We start from the raw sequence: 17,582 nt of genomic DNA on the forward strand, positions 1-17,582 counted from the left end.
ACCCTAGGGCTGGGGTAGGATGAGAGGAAAAGAAGTAGTCACCCCCTGCTGGTTATAGTTCTGCATTGTTTTGTATTAGTCGCACCTGCTGCCTATAAAAAAAAAAAATCACGAAACAGTGGCACATAGTATTAGCATAGGGTTTTGCAGTGTGAGACCCACTTTTCCCAGCCACAATTACACTGGATTGTGTAGCAGCCTTGTGAGGGAGGCAAACATGTGTGTGGGATGAGAAAATGGGCTTTCCCCCAAATCAGCCCATTTTCCTGTGATCCTTCAACGGGAAGGGACAGAATCTAGCACTGCATGCTTCTAGGCTAGCTCTATGCCTAAGCTGTCTATGGCTTTCTTGTGCTCACTCATACTGGTTTTGTTTGTTTGTTTGTTTTGTTTTCTGATAATTACTCCCTTTCTTTCTTTCTCTCTGCCTCCTTGTAAGCTGTCAATCAAGTCCACGTGTAAAAGTAACTTTTTTTCCCCTCGGAGGCTTACTCTCTCTGTCTGCTAACTCCACCTACTCTTAGAAGCTTCTAGCCTCTATACAATCTAATCTAGGCCTGTAATGTTTACAGCCCCTGTGACTTACTGCTGAATAAGCTCACCATTTCTAGCTCTTTCTGAACTCTGGCTGGCTGGTTCAACTCAGCTGCTCTGGTTCAAACTCCTCCTCTAGCTGACTGATTCAAACTGGCTTCTCTTTTGGCTTCTTTCTGACTGAATTGCTCTGCTTCGCCTCTGCTACTAACTTTGGCAATATGCTCTAATCTTTTGGCTCCTTCTCATTCTCTAGATTATTCTGTCTTTACCTGTGTCTAGCTTGGTCCTTCTCTACCACCACTCTGTACAACTGTCCAGGTAAAACTGGCTCCTCCCTTTATCCTTCTGCCTCTTCCAGCATTCTATCAAATCTTTCTCTGATTTGATAAAACTCCTTTGCCTGCCTCTCAGTTAGATGTCACTTTCAAGCATGGATGCTTCCTTCTACAAACAACTTTACCTTCATTGTTTGGGATTAAAGGTGTGTGGTAAGGTGGTGTCCGAATTCTAGCCAGAGTAGCCATGTTGCTGGATTACAGTTCCTCTACATCCATGTCTTTTCAAGCGCTTTTGGAGTAAGAATAATGCCTCCAACAGCAGCAGGTTCTTCTGGTGTCCTAGCTGCTTCCTCACCCAGTTCCGACATGGATGGCTTGGACTGCATTAAAGAGTATGCTGCACACTACTAACCTTTCCTCAGTATGGCCTAGCTCTTGCCCAGGGAAACCTTGAGTGATGTTGCAGCCTGGATACACACTTTCTTTGGTTTTCTTCCCAGCAGTGTGAGATGCTGGCCCTGGTTTGAAAGGAGCATGACCGTGGTTTGCCTCGTAGCTTAACATCATCTTCAAGTTGCAAACAAAGGACACTGTATTAATGCAGCCAAGAGCACAATCATAAGGAACTGAAAAAACATCCCTTTATGTTTGAATGGAGAACTATATACCACCCTGCATGCTGCCTGGGAGTGAAATCCCACTAGACAACTAGTAACCAGTTATGAGATCCTTACAAAGATACATTTATTGAAAACTAAAGACCATTAAAAAACATTTCTTTTTTCTTTTTAAATATTAGTTACAGTTTATTAACTTTGTATCCCAGCTGTATCCTGCTCCCTCATTCCCTCCCATTCCCACCCTCCCTCCCTCATCATCTCCCTACCCCTTTCCAAGTGCACTGATAGGGGAGGACCTCCTCCCCTTTCATCTGACTGTAGCTTATCAGATATCTTCAGGCCTGGCTGCAAAGTTCTCCTCTGTGGCCTAGCAGGGCTGCACCTTCCTTGGGTTGGGGCGGGGGGGTGTCAAAGAGCCAGCCATTGAGTTCATGTCAGAAAATAGTCCCTGTTCCCCTTTCTAGGGAACCCATTTGGATACTGAGCTACCATGGGCTACATCTGAGATTTCACCTTACACCCATCAGAATGGCTAAGATCAAAAACTCAAGTGGCAACACATGCTGGAGAGGTTGTGGAGAAAGGGGAACCCTCCTCCATTGCTGGTGGGAATGTAAACTTGTACAACCACTTTGGAAATCAATCTGGCACTTTCTCAGACAATTAGGAATAGTGCTTCCTCAAGATCCAGGCATAGCACTCCTAGGCATATATCCAAAAGATGCTCAAGTACACAACAAGGACATTTGCTCAACCACTTTTCTTTTTTTTTTTTTTCAAGATATGTAGAAAGGTTTTATTTGCAGGGGAGCAGGAATTTAATCAAATTTAATCCCATGTCATCATCTGACTCCTCAGACTCCTCCTTCTTCTCGTCTTTTTTCTCCTCTGCTGCTGCAGGGGCAGAACCAGCAGCAGGAGCTGCAGAGCCAGGGGCAGCAGAAACAGCCACAGCCCCACCAGCAGGCACACTGGCAAGCTTGCCAACACCCTGAGCAATCACATCCTCAATGTTTTTTCCATTCAGCTCACTGATGACCTTGTTGAGCCGGTCATCGTCCGCCTCGAAGCCCACGCTGTCTAGGATCTTCTTGATGGCTTTGGCGCTAGGAGAGGAGTTGCCCCCGAGGGCGGCCAGCAAGTAGGAGGCGATGTAACGCATGTCGGCAGCGGCGGACAGCCCTCACGCATGCGACCTCGGTGGTGTCAGTGGTGTCGTGCGGCCGCTCAACCACTTTTGTAGAAATTTTATTCATAATAGCCAGAACCTGGAAACAATACATATGTCCCTCAACTGAGGAATGGATACAGAAATTGTGGTACTTTTACACAATGGAAAACTACTCAGCAATTAAAAACAAGGAAATCATGAAATTTGCAGGCAAATGGTGGGATCTAGAAAAGATCATTCTGAGTGAGGTATCCCAGAAGAAGAAAGACACATACCGTATATATTCACTTATAAGTGGGTACTAGACTTATAAAATAGGATAAACATACTGAAATCTGTACACCTAAAGAAGAGAAACAAGAAAGAGGACCCTGGGTAAGATGATCAACCCTCACTTAAAAAGACAAATGGTATAGACATTGGATGTAGGAGAAAATAAGTAACAGGACAGGAGCCTACCACTGAGGACCTCTGAAAGTCTCTACCTAGCAGTGTATCAAAGCAGATACTGAGACTCATAACCAAACCTTTGGCAGAGTGCAGGGAGTCATATGAGAGAAGGGGGAGTTGGTATGATGTGGAGAGGACAGGAGCTCCACAAGGACCAAATATATCTGGGCACAGGGGTCTTTTATGAGACTGTATCTCCAACCAAGGACCATGTATGGATACAAAAGCCATTTCTATTGCTTTTTTTTTTTTTTAAACCAGCAATGAGTTTCCTGAGATTTGTTAAAGGATGAACTTGACTGAGCACTTTTTCCCATTCACTCAGAAGTGAAGTGAGTTCGTGAGTTCTAGAAAGACTCCTTCACAAGGGGTGGGGGATGGTTTGAACACTGCTGCTGTCTTGTTTGTTCCAGAAACTATAAAAGTTAAATGTCTTTGCTGCCAGTTTGACCTCTCATGAAGAGTTTTGGCTCTTGTCTGCTTTTTGTTATATTAACCATGGGGTAGGTTTTTTTTTTCTTTGCAGTTAAAGAATTAAGACCAAAATTTTAAAACCTGATCAACAGTCATAGCCCTGTTTACACTCTCTCTCATCACAAATTATCTGTTAGGCTGTCTCCTGTTAATCAGGCCTTGAAGAGCAGAAGGGAAGCGCTTCACCGTTCCTTTCATTTGTGTGTAGGAAGGTTTCCCTTCATCTGAGCTTCCTGAAAGACAGGGCAGCAATCATTTCTCCTGTGGATGGGGGAGTGGGGCATTATGCTGCTAGTCACTCCATCACTCAGGTCAGAGGGCACATTCCACCCTCCTGGTGGCTGAGGGATTCAGGGCTCAGGGAGAGGTCCTCTAAGGAGGCCTGGGCTACCTCTGAGATGAGATTCCGAAATTAGATGAAAGGGTTCCCATCCTAGCAACCCTCAAAAAATACATAGAAACACATCTGTCCCTTATTTTTTCAGCTTGCTTTATGGTGAGTCACTCAAGTTCTTAAAACCATACAATTACACATGCTAACAGCAGGGGAAAGAGTAGATAATAAACCTGGCAGGGGCAATTTAACCAAACCAAGCGTATCCATGGTTTATACCAATAAGGGAGACTCAAGAATTCTTTTCAGATATGTGTACTTACATATATGCACACACGCATACACCAAGTCCCCAGACAAGAATGCTATAAAATTGTGTATACGCACTTAAGCACATGAATACACAAACACATCTACTGTCTAGTATGGTCAAAGGTGACTGCAATTGATTTTTTTATTTAAAAATGTAGAGTGGTTATAGACTTAGAATAAGAGATAGAATTCGCTCTTATGCCCTACGTTATCACACTCTCATCCTTTAATAAAGAAACATTCTACTCTGTGAGAATTACAACAAAAGAAATTTAACAGTTTAAGAACCAAAGAATACTGATGGTACCTGGAACACTGGGTTTCTCTTTTTTTTTAAATAATTTTTATTTTTTTATATTAATCACAGGTTATTTACTTTGTATCCCAGCCGTAGCCCCCTCCCTCATTCCCTTCCTATCCCACCCTCCCTCCCTTATCTCCTCCCTGCCCCTTTCCAAGTCCACTGCTAGGGGAGGTCCTCCTCCCCTTCCATCTGACCCTAGCTTATCAGGTACCTTCAGGACTGGCTGCAATGTCCTCCTCTGTGGCCTAGCAAGGCTGCTCCTCCCTGGGGGGTTGGGGAGGGGAAGTAAAGAAGACAGTCTTTGAGTTCATGTTGGAAATAGTTCCTGTTCCCCTTACTAGGGAAACCCACTTGGTTATTGAGTTACCATGGCTACATCCAAGCAGGAGTTCTAGGTTATATCCTTATATGGTCCTTGGTTGGAGGAACAAGAGGGCTCCGTGCCCTGATATATTTTGTCCTTGTGGAGCTCCTGTCCTCTCTAGGGCATACTAACTCTCCCTTTTTTCATATGATTCCCTGCACTCTGCTAAATGTTTGTATGAATCTCTGCATCTGCTTTGATACCCCTTCTAGGTAGAGTCTTTCAGAGGCCCTCTGCGGTAGGCTTCTGTCCTGTTACTCGTTTTCTCCTACTTCCCTTATCCATCCCATTTGTCTTTCTAAGTGAGGATTGTTCATCTTACTCTGGGTGATCTTTCTTGTTTATCTTCTTTAGGTGTATAGATTTCAGTATGTTTATATCTTATAGGTCTATATAAGTGAGTATATACCATGTGTGTCTTTCTGCTCCGGGGATACCTCACTCAGAATGATCTTTTCTAGATCCCACCATTTGTCTGCAAATTTCATGATTTCCTTGTTTTTAATTGCTGAGTAGTTTTCCATTGTGTAAAAGTACCACAATTTCTGTATGCATTCCTCTGTTGATGGGCATCTGATTTGTTTCCAGGTTCTGGCTATTACAAATAAAGCTGCTGCGAACATGGTTGAGCAAATGTCCTTGTGTACTTGAGCATCTTTTGTATATATGCCTAGGAGTGGTATGCCTGGATCTTGAGGAAGCACTATTCCTAATTGTCTGAGAAAGCGCCAGATTGATTTCCAAAGTGGTTGTACCATTTACATTCCCACCAGCAATGGAGGAGGGTTCCCAATTCTCCACAACCTCTCCAGCATGTGTTGTCACTTAAGTTTTTAACCTTTGCCATTCTGATGGATCTAAGGTGAAATCTCAGGATCATTTTGATTTGCATCTCTCTATGGCTAAGGACACTGAGCATCTCTTTTGGTGTTTTTTCTGCCATTCTACATTCCTCTACAGAGAATTCTCTGTTTAGCCTTGTACCCCATTTTTAATTGGATTGCTTGATTTATTGTTTTTTAATTTCTTTAGTTCTTTATATATTCTGGATATCAGCCCTCTGTCAGATATATGGTTGGTAAAGATTCTTTCCCAGTCTGTAGGCTGTCCTTTTATTCTGATGACTATGTCTTTTGCTTTTATGTTAGAAGCTTTTCAGTTTCATGAGGTCCCATTTATTGATTGTTGCTCTTAGAGCCTGTGCTGTTGGTGTTCTGTTTAGGATGTTGTCTCCTGTGCCAATGATTTCCAGGTTCTTCCCTACTTTTTCCTCTAACCGATTTAGTGTATCTGGTTTTATATTAAGGTCTTTGATCCACTTGAATTTTAGTTTTGTGCAGGGTGATAAATATGGATCTATTTTCATTCTTCTGCTGGTAGACATCCAATTAGACCAGCACCATTTGTTGAAGATGCTGGCTTTTTTCCATTCTATGGTTTTGGATTCTTTGTGGAAAATCAAGTATTCACAGGTGATTGGGTTTATTTCTGGGTCTTCTGTTCAGTTCCATTGATCCACCTTTCTGCTTCTATGCCAATACCATGCAGTTTTTATTACTATTGCTCTGTAGTACAGCTTGAGACCAGGGATGGAGTTACCTACAGATGATATGTCGTTGTACAGGATCGTTTTGGAAATTCTGTTTCTTTTTTTTCTCCATATGAAGTTCAGAATTATTCTTTCAAGGTCTGTACAGAATTGCATTGCTTTTTTGATGGGAATTTCATTGAATCTGTAGATTGCTTTTGGCAGGATGGCCATTTTTACTATGTTAATCCTATCGATCCACGAGCATGGGTGATCTTCCCATCTTCTGATATCTTCCTCAATTTCTTTCTTCAGAAACTTGAAGTTTTTTTCAAACAGGTCTTGTTACCTGCTTGGTTAAAGTTACCCCAAGGTGCTTTATGTTATTAGTGGATATTATGAAGGGTGTTGTTTCCCTGATTTCTTTCTCAGCCCTTTTGTCTTGGGTATACAGGAGGGCTTCTGATTTTTTTTTGAGTTAATTTTGTATCCAGGCACTTTACTGAAGGTGTTTATCAGCTGAAAGAGTTCTCTGGTTGAATTTTTGGGGCCACTCATGTATACTATCATATCATCTGTGAATAGTGAAACTTTGACCTCTTCCTTTTCGATTTGTATCTCCTTGAGCACTGGTTTCTTAAAGAAAAACGAATAGGCTAAATCATCACACACACTGACTTCTCATGACAGTGCTTTATTTGCTAAACTCCCACTATGTATCATATAGATTTTAGTATATATGAGTATATGCACATCACACACACACACACACACACACACACACACACATTTGTAATTTGTCTTGAAGCCAAAATTTGAAAAATTATAGAGACTAAAACATGACGGTAGATCATCTGTATACTGTGAACAAACGAAGGCAAGGAACTAAATGTAGATACACCATCTCTTGGGAGAAGCAATCTCCACAGCATTGGATTTCAAGCTGGCCTTTGAAGGTGCTCAACTTTTCAGATGTTCACAGGAGAGACCACAATCACCTATATATCAAAGAGACGCTTAGGTTTTGACACCTGTTCTCCTGTGCGTCCGTAAACATTTGTGTGCAAACGTGTGTGAGAGTGCAGGTCGTGTATGGAGGTCAGGGGACAGCCTCAGGTGTTTCTCCTCAGACATCAACCACCTTTACTTCTGAGACCTCTTAGCGGTCTGAAACTTGGTAACTAGGCTAGCCTGGCTTGCTAGTGAGCCCCACGGCTTCACCAGTCTTTGTATCCCCGGCATGTGGGTTACAGGTGTGCTCTATCATGCATGATTTTACAAGTTTTATTTTATTGTTTACTTACACGCATGCATTTGTGCGTGTACATGTGCGCACACGTGAAATCCTCATGAATGTCTGGTGTGGATGCGTGTGCCCGATATGATTAGATGAAGGTGTTGGTGCACTGAAGCTGGAATTGCAGGTGATTGTGGCATGCCCAGTGTGGGTTCTGGTCCTCTCGAAGAGCAATGAGCACTCCTAGCCACAAAGCCATCTCCCCAGCATGACAGCTCTCCCCTTAAATGCGAGTTCTGTGGCTCAAACTCTGGTTCTCATGCCAAACAAGCCCTTGATGATTGGGCACCTCTCCAGACCCTAATATTTACTTTTTTTTGGTACAATTAATTTCATTTATTTCTGCAATGGATAAGACAAAATAGGAGTAGTAGAAAGTTGACAACAACAAAATACGTATACAAACCTATAAACTAGCAGATAAGGCAGAGTGCCTTCTAAATATATATATATATATATATATATATATATATAGCTTTAATTTTGGCTTCTTTTAAAATTTTATTAATTATAGTTTATTCACTTTGTATCCCAGCTGAGCCCCCTTCCCCATCCCCTTCCTATCCCACCCTCCCTCCCTCTTTTCTCTTATGCCCCTCACCCAGTCCACTGATAGGGGAGGTCCTCCTCCTCTTCCATCTGACCCTAGTCTATCAGGTCTCATCAAGAATGGCTTCATTGTCTTCCTCTGTGGACTGGTAAGGCTGCTCCCCCCTCAGGTGGAGGTGATCAAAGAGCCAGCCACAGAGTTCATGTCAGAGACAGTCCCTGTTCCTATTACTGGGGAACCCTTTTGGCTTGAGCTGCCCTGGGCTACATCTGTGCAGGTTTTAGGTTTTCTCCATGAATGGTCCTTGTTCAGACTATCAGTCTCACAAAAGACCCCTGTGCCCTGATTTTTTGGTTCTTTTGCTCTTCTTGTGGAGGTCCTGTCCCCTCCAGGTCTTTCTATCTCCCCCTTCTTTCTTAAGATTTCCTGCACTCTGCCCAAATTTTGGCTATGAGTCTCAGCATATGTTTTAATACCCTGCTGGGTAGAGTCTTTGAGAGGAACTCTGAGGTAGGTTCCTGTCCTTTTCCCTGTTTTCTCCCTCTTCCTTTGGCTGTTCCATTTATAAGTGGATATTAGACATATAACATAGGATAATCATACTAAAATCTGTATACCTAAAGAAGCTAATCAAGAAGAAGGATCCTGGGTGAGATACTCAATCTTAATATTTACTCTTACAAAATAGTTCTGTCCCTTGTCGCGCGTGGCCTTTGCCGATAAGGACGACGCAACAACCGAGGATTTCTTTAGCGGCAAGTTTATTGAACAGCTCTTTCTTGCAGATGGTGAAGGACCCAAACCCCGGGTTGTGCTCTGCTTAAATAGCCAGCAGCGCGACCTGTCCGTCTGTAATTGGTGCTCTGTTCAAGTCTTCATAAGCATATGGCTGGCAATTGGAGTGCAGCCTAAACCCTCATTAGCATAAAGCTGCGCATGCGTAAACTGCAGGGCGGCGCAGGCAAGAAGCGCGAAAATGCTGGCAAGAAGAACCAGGAAGCAGGAAGCCGGCGCCATCTTGTAATGGCGGGAGCGGCTCCCGACAGTCCGTATTTTTGTTAAAATCATCAGTCACCATAGGATAAGAAATTAAATTCTTGATTTTTAATTGCTGTGATTATTCCTGCATTTAAAACTTTTTAAAAATTATGTAGTTAAAAACAGCTGACAGACATCTAAAATGCTAAGACCCTATTTACTTCAAGCATTTGCTGTTTCTGTTCCTTAAAGCCAACGAACATTCTCGACTTCTTTATCTAATTTCTTCATTCTTGTTCAGTGTCATAAAATAGTGCATTAAAGTTAGAGTTATTTTTTACCTGGAACTTTTTTTGGGCATGAGTCCCAGACCCACAAGAGATTGCAAATTTCTATATGAGTTTATTTTGCATATACATGCCTGTTATGCACAGATATACACACTATACTTCATCTTTTAATATTAGATGGTTATGATGTTCTAAAGTTGTTTATCTACATTAGTTATTGATATATATTGCTCTGACTTTCATGCACTCAAATGCATGCAATTGTGTGATACATTGATTCTAGACTATTTTAAGACACATTCTTGAACTCAAATATGATAAAAAATCTTAGCTTAGGGACATGTTTAAATTCAGAGCATTTTTATTTCTTTCCCAATCAAGACTTGCGTGAGTAAGTGAGAGGGAGAAAGGAGGGTGTGCAGGATAGACTGTGCAGAGGAAAGACATTATGCATGAATTTGAATTCAGGACACATTGAAAATGGACCCATGCTAGAGCATTGTATTCTAAATATATTTTATTTTTATACATATTCCCTAGTTTCAACAAGTTCTCCATGTATACACTTTCAGTTGATGCCTTTCCTTTGGCACTTACCCTTTAAATGCTTATAACAGAGGTGAAAGGTTAATTAAAATGTTACAGACATCCCAAGTTCTTGACAATTTAGGAAGAGTTACCTAGGGAATTACTTCAGTCAAGTTCCAGCTCTGGCCTCTTCAGCTGGCAGTTTCCCCAGACTCTGGTAGGTCTCATGGTAAGAACGGAGGCCCTCTCAGTTGGCGCTTAGTCTAAGACGTCTGTCTTCTTTTGTCATTGCTTTTATGAGATACCCTAGGGTGATTAGGATGTTACTGGACTTTTTGGTTCCGTGTGCTTATACAACTGAGGCCTCTGGTCTTTGCCATGTAGACTGGGCACGGATCCTTCACAACAAGGACATACCCTTCCTCAACAGCAGCTTCAGTCTTAGATAATGGAACAGGTTCCTGGATGGCTCTTCATCACACCTTTGCCAAAGAGGTGGCCACAGAGCATCACCTTCCAATTTGGCCTATGAAACTGCAGAATCTCCCAATCAAAAGCCACAAGCCCCGCCCTTCTGACCTTTAAAGGATCCTAATTCCCTTTGGAAATTCTAGCTTCTCTGTAAGTTGTACTCGGGATGTTGAAAGCACTAGACTGATCAGTTAGTAGTGGTCTGTCTAAACCTTCTGGTGACTGACTTTCATTCCTCAGAGATGCTGGGAGAATTTTCATCTGGACTCCTTAAATGGTCCCAATGGGGGTACCAGTGTCGAAGTGGAATCTTCTTTAGAAAAGAAAAGAAAGAAAGAAAGAAACAAGCCAACAGTAACACCTAGGTTTAAAATCATGCCCAGCTCATGTTTGAGAATCTTTCTGATAGCCCAAATACTACAAATTTAGTTGATGATAACGGAACAGATGGAAAAACATATGGCTTGTAGGTAGTGTGTGGTGGTTGATATTTGCAGTACATTAGGGGAATTTATTTTATTTTGTCTCTTTCCTTGTGTAACTTTGTGATATTTCATCAAGTGAATTTTATATGTCTTTTGACTTATTTCTATAGTAGTATTAAACTCTTTGTGACTCAAGCAGACTGTTCTTAAATAGTTGGTTTTATAACCACCTCAAAGCATACATTAAAGTACATAGGCAAGACCTTCATTCAAGAAAAGATTAGACGGTTATTGGCAATCTGTGGACAGCGGTTTCACATGCAGAAGAGGTGAACATTTATGTGAGACTAATTCTAGCAAAGCTTATTAAAGATGGTTCATTTAACTGAGATTTAGATTAGGATATGTGTATAAAACTGTAACCAAAACCCGTGGGTCTAGATTTAATATTAATCTTTGTAACTTCTCATATTCTAAAGAAAACTTGGTTTAAAAAAAGATCACAGGTGCTTAAAATACTGTATTTTCATCCTGTTAGAGGAACAAGGGAAATTTAATGCACAGAGAAAAAGGCACAAACACATTTGTTTACATATGACCTTCAGCTTGATCTGTTTTTAAGCTAGAGATCGGCCCTGGGGTCCCCCTGTCACGTTGAAGTTTATCTGAAAGTTCAGCTTCCTGGTGCGTGGCTGTTAGCAATTTTGTAAACTTTTTTTTTTTTTTTTAATATAAGTATTTACTTTTTAAGTGTCTTTTTAAAACACAGGGGACAAGATGAAAAATATTTCTCTTTAGACAGTCTAAAAGATAATGGTAGACTCAGCAACTGAACATTAAGTAAGTATGTTTGAAAATCTCTATAGCTGCTGGGTGCTTGACGGGATGCCTGTACTGAAGTCACTTAATCTTGAACTCCTGGTAAATTTTCTTCTATCAGATTTTTTTTTTTTTCAGTTTCTCCATGTAACATTTCCCCCTTTGCCTTGCCCCTGACATCAATATATGGAGCTCACATTTCTAGTTACCCTTGAAGTTTACATACGTTACTTCTCTCTCTAGATGATTTTTGTGAGTCTTCTTTGTTGTCAACAGTTTGCGCAGACTTTCACACAAGCAAAACCCACTGAACTGGGTGACAAGAGACATGGTGACATTAAATTGATCCTCCCATAAACATCCATATAACACAAGTTTCTGGCTTCCTCTAGCAATGGACAAACAGCAGAAGATTACATCCAGGCAAATTTTACACACCCACTTAAGACACAGTAAGGTCTAACTAACTGCTAGTGTTTGCTTTGGATCATTATAAAAGGCCCAATCAGACAAGTTTTTTTTTTTTTTTTTTTTTTTTACTTTAAAAAATAGATTTTTAGAGCCATTTTACACTCTTCATACAGGGGAAGGCACAGAGCTGTCTTGTGTGTTTCTGCCACTGTGCCCACAGCCAGTCCATCATTATCGTCCCTTGCTGGTGACCTGCAGAAGCACACTTGAGATTTCTGCACCTTCCTATGGATTAAGATACAAACATGGTCTCACCCAGGATGCTTCCACCATCCCACACAGCCCTTGTCACCCTCCACTCTCATCAGCCCTGAAACCATCGCCCCCTTTTTTTCTCCACCATCTCCTCATTTTGTCACTTTCAAAATGTTTGGAATACCAAATCCTCTCACCCACTTGGGGACACCTTGGTTGCTTTCAAGTTTTGGCAGTTGAGTAAAGCCGCCAAAAGTGTGCATGAGCAAGGTTTTGTGTGAAACCTAAGTTTTCAACTCCTTGGGAGTGTCCTGCCTGTATGGTAAGAGTACACCTAGAATTGCAAAGTGGCAATAATATTTTGAATTTTCAGCAGCAGTGGGTGAGAGCCCTAGTCGTTCTGAAGCCTTGCCACCACAGTCAATGGGAAGAGAAGAGCCACTTCTTTTTTTTTTTAATTTTTATTACAATTTATTCACTTTGTATCCCAGCTGTAGCCCCCTCCCTCGACCCCTCCCTATCCTACTCTCCTTCCTTCTCCTACTCCATGTCCCTCCCCTAGTCCAGTGAGAGTAGAAGTCTCCTTCCCTTCTGTCTGACCCCAGCCTGTCAGGTCTTATCAGGACTGGATGGACCCTCTTTCTTGGTGGCCTACTTAGGCCACCTCACCAGGGGTAGTTGATCAAAGAGTCGGCCACTGAGTCCATATCAGAGACAGCCCCTGCTCCCCTTACTAGGGAACCTACATGGAGACAGAGATGACCATCTGAGTCATCTCTGGCTACATCTGAGTAGGGTGTCTAGGCCCTCTCCGTGCATGGTCTTTGGTTGATTCTGATTCATTAGTCTCTGCAGGAACCCCGAGCCTAGATTTGATATCTGGAGGGGACAGGAGCTCCACAAGGAGACCAACAAAGCAGAGTCACTTCTATACCCCTGGAGCCCTCCTATCATAGCTGACATCTAAGAACGCTACACGATGCGATGCACCATTAGCGGCGTCCCTTAGCTCTTGTCAGTGCTCTGCAATGGGGCCATTGTTCTTGGCATGTAAGTAGCATCCCATTGCTCTTTTAATCTTCATTTTTCTGATGAAATATGATGTAATCATTTTATATTTCCATTTACTTCCTTTGTTTATTCATTAGTGAAGTGTCTGTGTTAGTTTTTTAATTCTTTTAAATTGGGATTTTTTTCTTATTGTCGAGTTTTAGGACGTTTTGTGCACCTTTTATTATATACGTCTTTTACAGGTTTTTCCCTCTAGATTGTAGTGTATCTTGTCATTCTCTTGGATGATTTTTGCAGAGATGAAGTCCCATTTGTCAACTCTTTCACTAAAATTAAGGCTGCTTAGATTTTTTTTTTCCATGTTATCTGTTGGAATTTCACAGTCTCACATTTCACATCGAGGTCTGTGATGCAGTTTTAGTGAGTTTTGTGGAGCAAGTAACTGTGTTTCAATATTTTCTCTCTCTTTCTCCTCCCCTTCTGTCCCTCTGTCCCTCCCTCCTTTTCTCCTGCCCTTCTTCCCTCCCTCCTCCCTCCCTCTCTCCGTCCATCCCTTCTTCCAGCTGTGGCATGTTCAGTCCTTTCAGATGTCAAATTATTTCAGCATCACCTGTTGAAAAGATTCTGATCATTTAAATCTTACAGTTTCACCTTGGCATATTTAATCCTGTTTTCAGTCAAGTACTTTTGCTACTTAGTTGGCTAAGTTTATGTTTTTTATTAAAATGATGTTATCCAAAAAAGTAAAGTCAGTTGAGAATATTCTATTACTTGCTATTTAAAAAAAAATTTCTCATATATTAATCCTGGCTGCACTTTCCCTGCCTTCTCTCCTCCCAGTTTCATCTCCACCACCACCACCATCATCATCACCACCAGCACCACCCCCTCCCCTCTCTTAAAGATTCCCTCCTCCTCTTCCTTCTCCTTCTCCTCCTCTGCCTCCATTTTCCTTCAGAAAAGAACAAGCCTCCTAGGAATATCAAGTGAGCATGGCATAACAAATTACAATACGACTGGCACATGCTCTCATGTCAAGGGGGAATGAGGCAGCCCAGTAGGAGGCAAAGGGCCCCAAGAGCAGGCCTAAGAGTCAGAGAGAGCCTCCCACCCGCTGCACTGTTGGGAGAACCACAAAAACCCAAGCTAAAAACCGTAGCGTAGTACACTCAGTAAATCACGTTCCTTCCCATCCCTCCACGTCACACCTTGCCTAGAGTCACCTGAGCTTCCAGCCCAGGAAAAATACCAGTTTGTTGTTTTGTTAACTTGTCCCATAACTTCCCCATTCTCACGTTTACTCCGTGTTTTTCAAAGACGGTTCTTTGTTTTTATCTACTTCCCTTCCCTTCCGCTATCATCCGTTTTTCCTGCTCAGTAAACAGGAGTGGGTTAATTAATATCTACCTGATGAGGTCAGGACACTTTAGGTTTATAAAAACTGTGGTAAGGACACAGTCTGTAACCTCCTTCATTTATTTGTGAAACAGTCTCATTTCACGCTGCCATCTAGATGGACGCAGGAAGTAAGGACTAGTTACTGCCTGATGGATGCATAAAGTGATCCTCCCGCACCCTTTTTTTTTTTTTTTTTTTAGCAGGAATGGCGGGTTTGACCTCCTCGGGGTACTCACCTCATTGCAGGATGCTCTCATGGCAATCACAGGTCCACTTATCCAACTACTTTCTTCAACCCACCATGGCTACCAGCACCAAGTCATTCTTGAGATGAGTTACGCATCTAATGCTCTGATGGCTCTGTGCCCGCTGCTGTGTTTGCTCTTAATAAGGGTCTCACTTCTGCCCTATCTGCTCTACTCTGTATCCAGAGTTACCATTTTCATTAGTTTTGACTTATATTGCTAGCATTTTTCTCACTTTTGCAAATATAGCTAAGTGTATGTATATGCACAGCTATTTATTCCCTTATACATATATAAAATAAATCGAAGAATGCAAGTATGTTAGGGCTGGAGAGAACATTATATATAAAAATTAAACATTTAAGGGCTTGAAAGATGCCTCAGAGCTTAAAAGAACTGGTTGGACTAGGGAAATTGCTAATAAGTGAATTGTCATTTATACCTACTGGGAGAGGGAAAAGTGCTTGTCTTTAATGGAGAGACACTTGGTATATCAACCAAACCAGGGCAGGCCTCATATTCAGTTGTTGACCAGGATATAATGGACTCTACAGCTTTTTTTGGTATGACTTTATTTGGTTACAGTTTGATGGGGTTTTATTGTTTGTTTTGTTTTGTTTTACCTTTTGGTTTGTGTTTTATTTTGTTTTTCATACTTTTGGGGGTTTGTTATATTGTTCCTTTGCTTGTGATTTTTTTTTCCTTCTTAAGAAAGAACTCAAAGTTGGGTGGGTAAGGAGAAGGAAGATCTGGAAAGACTTGGGGAAAGAATATGATCAAAGTATATTTAAAATTATAAAAACCTCTTTTAAATACTATTAAGTCTAATTTTAAAAGGGGAAAAGTGTCTTTAGGAATGAGATTTTTGAAATAATCCTCAGTAAGTCAGGGGCTACCCTTGCTTTACTGGGAACATTTTTGCATAGGACAGGAACACTTTTGGCATAATGTTATGCAGTGATCACCAGGAACCCTAAGTCATTTTATGATGTCATAGCTATCAGATTGACTGCCTTTATGTGTCATCACTTACTTCCATCTGTGTAGGACTACTGCAGTGCCAATAAAAGCTGCAGAATACAAAGCCATTCAGATGGGAAGTCTGTAAGTAAAGCGTGCAGGATATGGCTGAGGCCCCTTCAGAAACACTGGATGTTTCCCCTAATGATCTACCAACGGATTCAGAACCCTCTTCCAGTCATCCTCTGTGTGACAACACGGGTCAGAAGGACTCAGACTTATGGGCTATTATTGAGGAAAGTGCCTTTCAGGTGTTGGCTCAGCGATTCTTGATAAAGAGGCCACCTCATACCCTCTGTGCCTCAGAACCAGATGAAGACAGTAATTTGTTTTCTATGACCTTCCCCAGAAAACTTTGGAAAATAGTGGGAAGTGACAAATTTAAGTCTATTTGGTGGGATGAAGATGGGACTTACATCGTGATTAATGAAGAACTCTTCAAGAAGGAAGTGTTGGAAAGAAAGGCCCCCTTCAGAATATTTGAAACCGATAGCATGAAGAGTTTGGTTCGACAGCTTAATCTGTATGGATTTAGAAAAATGAGACAGAATTTCCAGAGATCTGCTTCTCTCCCTGACTTTCTGGCTGAAGAAAAAGGAGTCTCTGCCTCATGTAAGTTACAGTTTTATCAGAATCCAAACTTTGTGAGAGACTGTCCCCATCTTATAGAAAGAATGAAAAGGAGAATAGGGATTAAAACGGCTTCTCGAGGAGCTGCTCCATCGCTTCCAGATTTCAAGAACAAACACTTTAGTCCAGACTTGGGCAACATGGATGACCACAGTTTGGGTGTAGCTGTCCGAACCAGTGAGAGAAATCTGTTGTCTGGCCCTCGTGTTTCAAATGTATATCTGAGACAGAAGCCTTCTGTCTCCCAAGGAGGTTCTGATACAATGGATATGATGAGAGGTGACTTTCCTCTTGCAACATCAAGTTCCTTTAGACCCCCTGAGGAAATGCTAGCACAGTGCCCTGCTCCCTTAAAGGAGGTGTCCTCTCTTCATATGGACTCACAGAGACTCTACACTCAAGCAAATGACAACACTGTGAATTTCATTATAACCTCTATTTCTCAAAACCACAGAGATGTGTCTCACTTGTGGAACAGTTGTATTGAAATGCAAGCGGAGCCTTCTCCTTTTCAACCTGGCTATCCTCATTTTTCATCCAGTTCATCTACCTATTCTGACTCAAAACCAGTAGGTGAATCAGAGTTACCAATATACAAGGAAAGGGTAGCATCTACTCCATCGGCATCCACATCAAATCATCCATCTTCATGATGCCATCAATTTCCAGCAATCTACTTGCTTGTTTATGAAAACATTCAGGATATCAGAGATTAGAATTCATGGTGACAACACCTGGAATGTACCTGAAATTGTCATGATAGAACAATAAAACTCTATGTGCACCTTTAAAAAAAAAAAAAAGAGTACTGATTGGTCTTCTAGAGCACCTGAGTTTGATTCTCAACACCCTCACAGCAGGGAGCAACTCTCTGTAACTCAG

General features: G+C 41.6%; 2 protein-coding genes across 2 annotated transcripts; one reads left to right on the forward strand and one right to left on the reverse strand.

Moving 5' to 3' along the window:
* Window positions 1-2,231: 2,231 nt before the first annotated feature.
* Window positions 2,232-2,637, reverse strand: LOC129683820 (60S acidic ribosomal protein P2-like). Its single transcript, XM_055616803.1, has one exon. It carries the CDS (start codon window positions 2,595-2,597, stop codon window positions 2,232-2,234), a length of 366 nt encoding a protein of 121 aa, XP_055472778.1. The 5' UTR covers window positions 2,598-2,637.
* A 13,537-nt stretch (window positions 2,638-16,174) lies between these two features.
* Window positions 16,175-17,353, forward strand: LOC129683565 (heat shock transcription factor, Y-linked-like). Its single transcript, XM_055616277.1, has one exon. The coding sequence runs from the start codon at window positions 16,175-16,177 to the stop codon at window positions 17,351-17,353; it is 1,179 nt and encodes a 392-aa protein (XP_055472252.1).
* The last annotated feature ends 229 nt before the right edge of the window (window positions 17,354-17,582 follow it).

Source organism: Psammomys obesus, unplaced genomic scaffold, assembly GCF_907164565.1.
Source record: "Psammomys obesus unplaced genomic scaffold, mPsaObe1.curated_primary_1811, whole genome shotgun sequence".
NCBI classification, from domain to species: domain Eukaryota; kingdom Metazoa; phylum Chordata; class Mammalia; order Rodentia; family Muridae; genus Psammomys; species Psammomys obesus.